Below are 11,473 nucleotides of genomic sequence, written 5' to 3'. Positions count from 1 at the left end.
CGGGAGCCTCTGCCCCCGGGAGCCTCTGCCCCCGGGAGCCTCTGCCCTGGAGCTGCAGCCTTTGGCCTCGCTGCCCTCCTGGATCCTGGCTCAGGCTGAATGTGGAGCTGGGTGTGACTGCCAGGAGCAGGAGCTTCCCACTGGGAGCTTCACCAGGAGGGCTGGGGGAGTTTTCCTGAGCTTTTTTTCCTCCCCATCCTCACCCCCAGGATGGGGAGAGTCACAGCAGTGAGATGGAGAGGGAGCCTCTGCAGGGTTGTAGTGCAGCCGAATTCACTGTTGAATGGATTTATGTCTTGTTGACTCAGAGGCTGATCTTTCCTTTGCAAAGTGTGGTGGGTTTTTCCTCTGAACCCCTCTCTGAGTCCCTGTCACTTTTGTCCTCTCTTGCTTGGCTGTTTTTGATGTCATCCCTCACTCGTGTTGCCATCTGTTTCTCTCTCTTTTTGCCTATAAAAGGTCATGTGGAGAGGGCAGATGCCATGCATGCATCCAGCTTCCAGAGCAACCTGCAGAGCGAGGCTGAACTGGTTTAGCAAAGCACTGGAAGTGCCTCTAGTCTATGGGCACAGTCAGGCTCTGTCTTAAGACTGTCTTTCCATCTGCTGTCTTGCCATTTTGAAACCTTGTTTGGTGGTTAGAAATGAGAATATCTCTCACTTGAATTTATTTGTGATCAGTTTGTTATTTTTATTTTTATTGGGTTTTTTTCTGCTACTCTGCCCCTGTGATTCGAGTAGCACAACTTGCTCTCCAGTGGCTCTGGTGGCTGCAGGGGCTGTAACTGGGATGTGTGAAACCTTCCTGGGCTGTAGTTTGTGCTAGGGCAGGAAAGCTTGAGCAGGTTTCTCTTGGTAGCAGTGCTGTTCTTCACCCAACACGTTGGATTGCAATTCAGCTTTTGAATGAGTTTTATAGACTGTCTGCAGAGTTTTATAGACTGCTGTGACAGTGCTGGTCTCTGACAGTGTTGGTAGGACCACACCTTTCCTTTTCCAAGATTGTCATTACTGCCTCACGTGTGGATTTTTCTGCCCTACCGAGCCCTGAGTTTACAGATCAAGTTTTTAAAAGAATATTTCCCGACAGGGATATGCCTAATCATGCCCCCAGAGGGAGGAAAAAAAACCCCAAACCCAAAACAAACTCCAGCTGACTCAACCTGCTATTTTCCTCGTTATGCCAGAGTCTTACCCTGGAATTTAGTGAAGGGAAAGTGGAGCTCCCGTGTGCTTGGCACTGAGTTATTTCGCTGATGGATTGTGTGTCATCAACCACAGCATCTGTTTGTCCTGCTGAGAAGGGAGTGTGACTTCTCTGTGGTCCTAAAACAATTCCAGAGTAGGTGCTGGCTCCCGGCTGAACGGTGGCCACAGCTCTGCTGTGCAGGGGAACCACTTACCCCTGCAGAAAGAGCCTGTTGTTTTATTCAGAATTGTAAATAGCTTCAGCTAAACCAGTGGGATCTGCATAATGTGCTGGTAATCGCCCTCATTGTTCATTCTTTAAAACAAGAAGCCGAATAATCGTGTTTCCAATTCACTCACCCCTGCTAATCTTTCCCTGACAAGGTAATCCTTGAGCCCAGGATTTCCTTGCTTGTGTCACTTGGCAGAAAGCTTTGAGGCAGTGGTTCCACTGAAGTATCTCCTGAACTCGGATCACCTTTTCCTCTCTGCTGTTGTACTTACTGTGTCGTTTGTCATTCCAGTAAAATCCCTGTGTGGTTTGGAAGCTTCCTGCGTTCCCGCCGAGGAAGTCCTCTCCGTGTCGGGAGAGTCCTGCGACAGCAGCGATGAGATGGACACAAAGGAGAGCATCAACGGGCGGGCTGCCTCGAGGAAAAAGAAGAGCAAAAGGCACAAAGGTGCGGTCCCAGCTGCCCGGGGGCTCTGCGGGCTCCTGCTGCACCTCCTCCTGGTGTCAATGTTCGGGATTTACAGGCTGCTCACGGGCGTTCTGCGACCTGCACAAAGAAATGCCGGGGGTTCAGTCACTTGTAAATCTCCAGGCACTGGGTCAGGGGTGTTGTGTTTGCACAAAGGCAGAGCCTGGGGCATGAAATCAAAGCCTGAGAGCTTCTTGCTTTTAGTAAATATCTCTCAGCCTTGGAAAAAAACCAGTGCTCTTCCAGAGTTGGGAAACTTTGCCACTGGTGCCACTGGACGTGTTGCTTCACTGAGCTCGTGTTGGTGAAAGCAGGTTTGCTTTGGGGGTGAATTGCTGCTGTCCACGATGCAGGTGTTGGCAAAATACAAGCTCTGTTTTCAAAGCTGTGGTTTGTTACAAATGAGTTCAGAGGGCTGTTTTTCCAGCAAGGAAGTACATTTGATCCTGTTGGCATCACAGTAGATTAATTCCAGGGAGATGAATCCCTCAGCATTTACACTTTGTGCAGCTCTACAGAAAAGCCATTTACAAAGCAACAAACAGCTCTGCTGCACTGTGGAACCCTGCAGAAGTTTCTAGTAACAGGTTGCTTTCAGGTTGAGAAACACATTTTAACTGGTTTTCTTGAGCTTAATACTAATTTATGGAGCACATCACCATCCACCTCAGACTGCACAGCACTCACTGGGAAGGGAGTTAAAGGAGTTTCTCCTCTTTTTTTCCGACATCCTTCAGAATCCTGGCAAAATATAATACCTGAGTGGCTGGAGTTATGAGTTCTGTGAAGACAATATTCTGTTCTACTACAGCCTTGTCTTATTTTTACTACCTGTTAGGGAGGAAAAAATGATGCCAGACCAGTGATGGTTCTGGCTGTGCTCTGAGTTCAGCAGTGTGGAGTTTGAGGGCTCCTTAAGCCAGAGATGAATTAGCAGAGTGGATGTTGTGGGTGTGTCTGCCATAAATCTGAAGTGCTGTGGGGGAGTGATCACCTCCAGAGCTTTCTTGGGCAATTATCACACGAGGATAAAGAACTGCCCTTTGTTCCTAACCTGTCTCAGGGTTAGATCTGGCAAACACCACCCCGTGCCACTTTTTATGCAGCTTTTCCTGTTAGCACCGTGTACAGGTTGTGTTTTCTTTCTCTTCTCTTACCATTCCTAATGCTCGGGATTGTTTAGCTATTTATACTCCTTAAAGGTATTTTTTTCTCCTAAAGTGGGAGCAGTGGCTGTGGAAAAACGTGTGGTGTAAACCTAAAAACACCCCAGGAGTGAAAGGAGTGTCCAAACCCTCAGTTCTGGCTGAGCAGTTCTGACACCTCTGGGGGAAGAAGAGGCCATTCTGTTTGTCTGAGCTGCAATAACGTTTCCCACCCCAGAAGTTCTAATGGAATTAGAGATTTAAGAAAAGCAGCTGATTGCCAGTTGCAGGAGAGAATTGCTTTCCTTCCCTGACAGAGCTCCTGCAAAAGCACTGTGACCACTGGAACAGAGGATTGACAAGCTGGGCAGTGTCTTAATGCTCAAGGACTTGCAGTTCTGATGACCTGTTAAATGAGCAGCTTTGATTAAATATGCAGGAGCTTGTCTCCCCTTTACATAAAGTTGCCTCTTTATTTGCCACCCAGTTTTTCTCTTCACTTCAGGGTGGTGTTTCAGCTGTGAAAGGCTCAGGCATCGAAACGGGGACCAGAAGGGCTTTGGGGTTTCCAGTGACCCTGAAGTTGTTCTTACTTGGGCTTGTTGGGCTGCTACCAGGAGTAAAGCAGACGTAGAAGTGGCTTGGTACAGATGTGATTTACTCCACTAACCCCCCTCTTTTTGCACTTAGAAAGCGCTGATGGGGGAGGTGGAGAGGAGTATCCCATCGACATCTGGCTGCTCTTGGCTTCCTACATTCGCCCTGAGGACATTGTCAGGTTTTCTCTGATTTGCAAGAAAGCCTGGACTGTGACTTGCACTGCTGCCTTTTGGACCAGGCTCTACAGAAGGTGAGACTCTCTGCAGAAAAATGAAACTGTTTGTAGGAGCCTTCAGCAGTGAGCAGAGCTGGAAATAAGGGAATAATTCCCTCCAGGCGAGGGCCCTGTGTTTGTGTATTGACACTGTGATGTGGGCAAGGGGTTGTGGGATATCCCTCTCCTATATGACAATATGAGAGAGCTGGGATTGTTCAACCTGGAGGCAAGTATCCGGGAAGAGCTCCCTGTGGCCTTCCAGTCCCTTAATGGGGCTTAGATAAAGGAGGGAGAGGGACTTTTTATAGAGTCTTTATGTAGTCAATATGTAGTTTTTATATAGGCAGATAGTGACAGGACAAGGGGGAATGGCTTCCCACTGCCAGAGGGCAGGGTTAGATGGGATATTAGGAAGAAATTCTTCCCTGTGAGGGTGGGGAGGGCCTGGCACAGATTGCCCAGAGAAGCTGTGGCTGCCCCATCCCTGGAAGTGTCCAAGGACAGGTTGGATGGGGCTTGGAGCAACCTGGTCTGGTTTGAGCTCTGGTCATGACCACCTTCCTGTAATTAGGGTGGCCAAAGAGGAACCAAGGTATTTTGGAACTGTACAGTGGCAGAAGTTAAAGCAAGAGAAAAAGGCAAAGAGGTGGTCAGAACTTGGAACAAATCCTCCTGTACTTGTGCATGTTCCTTCAGAACAAAACATTTCCTTTGCATTGCTCTCATTGCCCCGGAGGCAGCAGGGGCACAGAGCAGAGAGCAGCCATGGTCACCCTCACCCTTGGCTTTTAGTTGCCCAGCAAAGGCTCCTTTGGGATCTGACCAAAGGATGGCCCTGGAGCGCTGAGTTAAGGCTGCCCAGACAGAGCTCAGCTCAACTGAGTCCCTGAGAACCTGCAGCAATCTCAGCCCTTTGTGCTGCCTGCAGCTAAATCCCTGTCTGGTCTCTCTGGGAAAACTGTCTGCTAGGAATTATTGGGGAATTGTGGCACGATATCCCAGGATATGCTAAGTTGGAAGGGAGCCACAAGGATCAGTGAGTCCAACCCTCAACCCTGCGCAGGCCCAGCCTCAGAGTCCCACCCTGTGCCCCAGAGGATCAGCCAAACCCTCCTGGAGCTCTGGCAGCCTTGGGGCTGTGCCCACTGCCCTGGGGAGCCTGGGCAGTGCCCAACCAGCCTCTGGGGGAAGAACCTTTTGCTGAGATCCAACCTGACCCTGCCCTGACACAGCTCCAGCCCTTCCCTGGCTGCTGTCCCTGGTCCCCCCAGAGCAGAGCTCAGTTCCTGCCCCTCCTCTGCCCCTGCCCAGGCAGTTGGAACTGCAGTGAGGTCTCCCCTCAGTCTCCTCCAGCTGAACACACCAAGTGCCCTCAGTGTCCTCACATGGCTTCAAATCAAGGCCCTTCTCCACCTTCATTGCCTCCTTTGGACACTCTCAAAGAGCTGAATATCTTCCTTATATTGTCCAAAACTGCCCCGATATTCAAGCTGAGATCCATGTGCTGGAAACCTTCGTGGTGCAGGTCAGGCCTCTGCGGCTGCCCCTGATCCCGTGCAGAGCAGCACAGCCCCCTCACATCCCTCAGGGTTCTGACCAGAGGTGCTGTGCTCGGTCTGATGTTCAGTGTTCTCCTGCTGTGGCTGTCTCTGCACAGCTCTGGTGCTGTGACCCTGCAGCTGAGGCCGGGTGTGTCCCCGTCCCCTCAGGCACTACAGTCTGGACGCGTACCTGCCGCTGCGCCTGCGCCCCGAGTCCATGGAGAAGCTGCACTGCCTGCGGGCCTGCGTCATCCGCTCGCTCTACCACATGTACGAGCCCTTCGCCTCCCGCGTCTCCAGGAACCCTGCCATTCCAGACAGTACTCCCAGCACTTTAAAAAATTCCAGAGTAAGTGACATCGCTGAGGAAGTCTGAGGCGTTGCTGTTCCTTTTGGTTTGGTTTTTTTCTTTCTAGATGGTGTTCAGATGGTCACCAGCAAAGCTCGGGTGTAGGATGGTCCCTGACTTGGGTGTAGGATGGTCCCTGACACGGAGGAGGGGTTTGTAGAAGGATGCTGGTTACTTGTGTCTGTAGTGTTACTCTTTGGAGTAACTTCTGCCCCAGTCCTCCCCACACACCTTTGTAACCAGCAAAAGGGCACTTGCTCCACTGGATGTCAGAACTGCCAGGGATGTTTGCAGCTCTCCCCTCCTCTGGAATGAGGCTCCATAGGATCAGCCTTTATACTTTGTGCTTTATTCTGACTCTTGTCTGCCAGAGTGCATATTTCCTCTGTAACAGGCATCAGGAGAGCTCAGGAGTGACACTGGTAGCCAGGAGTCATGGCATGCTGCCTTCCTGTAGGTCACCCACGGTGGGGGGTCTGGGTGAGGGAGGGTGGTGCCAGGATGGTGAGCATGGCAAATGTGCAGAGCCAGTGTCTGCTTTGGGCCTCGGGCTGCACTTGTGTTGTTGGGCTGGAAAGGGTTTGTCTCTGCTCTGGGCAGGCGATTCCCTGTGCTGTCCCAGCTTGGAGCACTCACACCATTTCTGTTTGACTGCTGTTGACCATTAACTCTGAAATGCCTCTGTGTCTCTTGTTTGGTTTTAACTTGCAACTGGCTGATACTCTGTGAGCAGCTTAAACAACAATGTGAATTCTCCACCCTCCAAATCCAAGGTCAGAAACCTGTTGAACGAGGTTTTTGGTGCCAAACTGAAGTTGGGTTTGATTCAGGAGTTGTACTTTCTTTTCCGTTCAAAATAGAGCAACCTCGTCTATCCCTGTGTGACATCCTCCCTTTCTTCCTTCCTTCCTCTCCCTGGTGGGGACTGGAAGGGCTGTCCCAGGCTTAGGGAGCATCCAGCAGCACACAGGTAGGTGGTGCTGCAGCCCAGGGAAAAGCACACACACGGATCTGTGTGCGGTCTTAGCTCTGCATCAGAGCTCTTCCTTCTCATCCTCAGTCCCCGCTTTGGGGGCCCATCATTTCTTAAAGATTAAAAAAGCAAAACATTTTGAGGGAATTCCAACTTCACTGTAGTCCTGAGAACATCTTCCTCCCACTGCTCAGGTCTGCAGTGGCTGTGAGAGCTGGAAACCCCAGGGTGATGCTGGCAGGGCATTTTGGAAGGATTCACCTTGACATCATAACGGCTTTGGTGCCCACTGCTAGTGCTTCTCCTGCACTAATGGTTTGAGGAAGCTCTGTGAAGTGCAGTCTTTTACTGTTCAGCTTTTTAAAAAAGGAAATTAAGTGGTGCTGAGGCTTTGTCAGAGCAGCAGAGGCTCGACCTCGCCCCTTGGAGCATGAAAGAGCTGCCCTGAGTCTGGTCTGGCTGTACCACTGCATTGCAGGACTCTGAGCTCCACCTGTGTGACTGTGCACAGAAACTCCTCAGCACAGAGGGTTTGGAGGAGGCTCTGGCACTGCCTCCCCACGCTCTGGCTTTCCTGGGCTTTGGTTGTACCTTTGACGGGTCCTTAAACTAACGGCGCCGCCTCCCGAAAGTGCATGTGGCAAGAGGAGAGCCCAGAGCCGGGTGTTATCCGATCCAATCCAGCCTTTCCTCTTTAATTTCCTTTTTTCTTTCCCTAGCCTAGCTTGTGTGGGACACTGGAGCCGTTATGGTGTCAGCAGAGGTGTTTGCCCTTTAAAGACACCCCCTAATTTTTGGCGGAGCACGGCGCGTCTGAAGGGCAGGACGGCTGACCCGAGGACATCCTCTGCCCCTTAGGAGGTACTGATGTTTTGTGCTTCACTACTTGCCATGACCAAACGAGCTGCTCTAGACCAGGCTGCCTCTGCAGGTGAACCCCAAAGTGCCACTGGTGGTGGAGTCAAACTCAGCAGCATCCTCTGCCCACCCCAGTTCCAAAAAATCTGGAGAAGGTTTTTATTGGGAAAAAAACCCTGAGGGGGCTGCTCCCTCCCTGCGTGTTTCTGAGCTTGACTCCACGTGGCTTTGTTGTTCACCTCCTGAAGGCTGTGGAGATGAGGGTCCTTTAAGGACTCTTGTTTATGGACATGACTCAGAGTTGAAGGAGAGGGTCTTGTATCAGCTGTAGTTTTAACTTTTGAGCCCCTGTGGAGGGGGCTGGCTCTGGCTTTGTTTCATTGGGGTCACTCTATCCTGGAGTGAAATCAAATGTGTGCTGTGCCCTGCAGCCCAGTCAGGCCTTCTCTCTTCAGGAGAGACTGTGTGTGGATCACAGGGAGTTCTCTTCACCCACATTGTTCCTCCTTTTCTGCTGACACTGGTGAAAGATCAGCTCAGCTGTGCTGGCCTGGCATCTATCCTGTGGAAACACTTTTAGGGCTGGCTGGACTCACTTACCAGGTTCTTCCCTTGGCTGTTGAATGCTGGTTGCTCCTACTGACTGCTGGGCAGGGAATGTCCCTCCCTCCCAGCTCCATGCAGGAGTTCTGCTGAGCCCCCGAGTGCTGAGTGCTGGGATGGAGCCTGTGTCCCACCCAGGGATAACCCAGGTGGCAGTGGAGGGCTCTGGTGTGTGTGGGGGTGGGAGGGCAGTGCTGGTGACCTGTGAGGCTGTTGGAGGCTGTTTTCTCCTTTGCTTTTCCAGCGGGACAGGAGGTTGGTCAGGCTGGGCTGTCCTGGCAGTGGTTCTGTGCTCTCAGCAGTGACAGGCAGTGCCTGGTGATGTCAAGGTTTGACACCACAGTGGCTCAGGAACTTTCTCATCCATCACGTCACAGCTCATGTGCTGAGCTTTGCATTTCCCTTTGGATCCTTTCCTTCTTGATCCTTGCTCTGTTTTCAGTTGTTCCTGGCTTTGATCTCGTTTGGAGCCCAGTTTGATGGGAGTTCCTGGTGGGTGGAGGGAGTGGGTGAATCTGCACCACTCATCCCCTGCCTTAGGAAAGGGATAAATGGCACAACTGGATTTTTCTGTTTGGCACATCAATTGGCTACGTGTTGTGTTCTCCAGTTGCATGAGGAGTTGGCCGACTTGAAACTGGGAGACCTAAACTGCTGAGAGGGTTCTTTGAACATAATTAATTTGAATAAGTGGCTCCTAATTGCTCTTATATAATTGTGTTTGTAATTGGAAGTCTTTATGCTCTGCTAAAACTTATTTAAAGTGGTCCCTCTAAGGGTTTCATAATTTTGTGTGTTTCTTTTTTTCCACCTCAGTGTCTGCTTTTCTGGTGCAAAAAGATTGTAGGGAACAGACAAGAAGCAATGTGGGAATTCAACTTCAAGTTCAAAAAGCAGGTATGAAAGATTGGCAGTGACTTTTGTTTGAAGCAGAAATTATTTTTCTGGGTGGTAAAAGGGAAGGTGGAAACTTTTTATGCCTTCAGACAATAAATGGGAACTCTGATTCCCATGGTAAACTAAAGTACAGTCTGAAACTACACTCAGTCTTCTGTCTGTGTTACCAAGACATTTGGAATCCCACATTTTTATTTCCTCCTTTGGTATCCCTTCTGACGTGGATCATTTGTTACCCCAAATAATCTCATCTTTGGGTGTGATTACTACTCAAACCCACCTGTTTGACTGTAGCGGTCAAAATGTTGACCAAAAACCTGAAACTTCTTGTTTTACCATTGCAAAGATTTCTCAGAGAAATAAAGCAAGGGAAAACCTCCAGGAATGGGTCTTGGGAGAAGCCAGTGGTCTCAGGCAACCTTGGGAATTCTGCAGCTTTCCCCTCTAAAGGAATGGTCCTGCCTGTCCCGAGTGAAGGCTTCTGTTGTTTTGGGAACACTGCCCAAAACACACGGGGAGGTGGTGAGAACCTGCTCAGCTCAATCCGGGCCTCTTTCTTTCCAAGTCCCCCAGACTGAAGAGCAAGTGTTGCAAAGGTCTCCAGCCCCCCATCCAGTACGAGGAGGTGCACACGAACCCAGATCAGGATTGCTGCCTGCTGCAGATCACCACCTTCAACTTCATCTTCGTGCCAATCGTCATGGGCATGACATTTACCTTGGTGAGTGGGGGAGAAGCTGCCAGGCAAGCTTGGCAGGTTTTTGGCAGGAGGGCACCTAAAATCATAGAACCTCCTGGGTTGGAAGAGACCAACAAGGAGCTTCCAGTCCCAGCTCCTGGCCTTGCACAGGACAACCCCAGGAATCCCACCCAGTGCCTTCCTGGGGCTGTGCAAATCCCACTGCTTTGTCAGCAAACCAGTGTTAGGAATCTTATGAACAGGAAATGCTGAGGGTCTCAGTTTAACTTCTCCATTTCCATCAGCTCTTCCCTATTTGGTGCAGTAAATACAGAGGATGTAGAGAATCTGCAGGAGTTGTGGTTGTTGTGCAGTGTTTGGGGGTGATTAGTTACCAGAACTGCAGCAGGTACGAGAGGGAGGGAGCAGGAGAAGTGCAGGTCTACCCTCCTCAAGAAAATATTTCCTTATTGGCAATAAATTCCGAGAGGAAAATCCCATCTGAGCAAACTCTTTGTATGTGTGTTTGGTCCTTGATGGGAGGAAGGGCAGCTTTGGAACAAACCCCCAAAGCTGGGCTCCAGAGAGCAGCAGAGCAGGAGTGTTGGGGCAGCTCTATGGTGAACAAGGGGCAGCACGAGGGGCTGTGCTGGTGAGTCAGGGCTTCAGAAGTGGCCTGTGCTCAGGAGAGGTTCAGTCTGGCTTCACTTGGGAGTAGGGCAGTGAATTGCAGACTTCCCCCAACAGCTACTTACTTCCAGGTACTCTTAAAATCATGTACTCATAAAATTGTTTAGATTGGAAAAGACCTTCCAGACCATGGAGTCCAACCATTGCCCAGCACTGCCACGTTCACCCCTAAACCACATCCCCAGGTGCCACATCCACACTCCTTCCAGGGATGGCAACTCCACCCCTGCTCTGGGCAGCCTGTCCCAGTGTTGTACAACCCTTTTACAACCCTTACAACTCAGAGCATTATTGTTTGGGTGGCCAGGCAGTGCTGTAAACTCAGAGTGTGACTCTGTGCTGGTTTAGAAGGAAACCAGTGGGAGAAACAAACCCAACTCGAGAGAGATCCCAAGTCAGAGTTACAACTCACTAAAATGATTGCAATAAGTGCAATGATACGGAGAAAACTGGTTTTAACCCCCAAAGACAGATGTATAACCCAGCACCCTGGGGCAAGAACAGAGCGGTGTTCGTGGGCCCCTGTGCTGAGCTCCACGTGTCCCCCCTGGGGCCAAAGGAAAAGGAAAGGAAAGCTGTTGGTCAGGATGGTGGTCACAGTTCTGTTGAGCTTCTGGTCCTCCTCTGGATCCACCAGTGGTGCCAGCAGTGCCCAGACCCGCAGAGTGTCTGTGCTCAGGTTGAGGTGGGGATGCCCAGTGCCTCCCCCAGGGCAGGACTGTGCTGAGGGGGGATTGAACTCTGTGAGCCCTGGGATGTTTTTGGAACCTTCGATGCTCTGGGTGGCTGCAGCTGCCCCTTGTGCCAGTCCAAGGTGGCCCATGAGCAGAGATGACCCCTCGGGCTGGGGGTGAAGGTGCTGATGCCTCCCTGGAGGGGAGTTCCCAGGGCTGAGCCATTGGTGTGAAGACAAAGAAACGCTGCCCTGCCTGCAGGGTTCTGAGAGCCTGAGGTGTCAGGTGTGCCCTGGGCAGCTGCTGCAAACAATCCCTTTGTTAGCAGTCCCTCAGCAATGGCACAGAGGGTGTAGCAC

General features: G+C 50.9%; 1 protein-coding gene across 5 annotated transcripts in view; it reads left to right on the top strand.

The window, feature by feature from the left end:
- The window catches only part of TMEM183A (transmembrane protein 183A), a 14,435-nt gene that overhangs the window by 2,269 nt on the left and 693 nt on the right, over positions 1-11,473 (top strand). For 2 of the 5 annotated variants that reach the window (XM_027669154.1, XM_027669157.1), the window contains exons 3-8: positions 1,712-1,867; positions 3,724-3,883; positions 5,560-5,740; positions 6,112-6,193; positions 8,991-9,071; positions 9,637-9,792. In XM_027669154.1, coding sequence (XP_027524955.1) covers positions 1,712-1,867; positions 3,724-3,883; positions 5,560-5,740; positions 6,112-6,193; positions 8,991-9,071; positions 9,637-9,792 — 816 coding nt within the window. Of the gene's footprint in view, positions 1-1,711; positions 1,868-3,723; positions 3,884-5,507; positions 5,741-6,111; positions 6,194-8,990; positions 9,072-9,636; positions 9,793-11,473 lie in introns of all 5 variants that reach the window. The other 3 variants (XM_027669156.1, XM_027669158.1, XM_027669155.1) reach the window with 3 other exon arrangements.

Source organism: Corapipo altera, unplaced genomic scaffold, assembly GCF_003945725.1.
Source record: "Corapipo altera isolate COAL_440 unplaced genomic scaffold, ASM394572v1 300, whole genome shotgun sequence".
Lineage (NCBI taxonomy): Eukaryota > Metazoa > Chordata > Aves > Passeriformes > Pipridae > Corapipo > Corapipo altera.
This window is presented reverse-complemented; position numbering and strand designations above follow the sequence as displayed.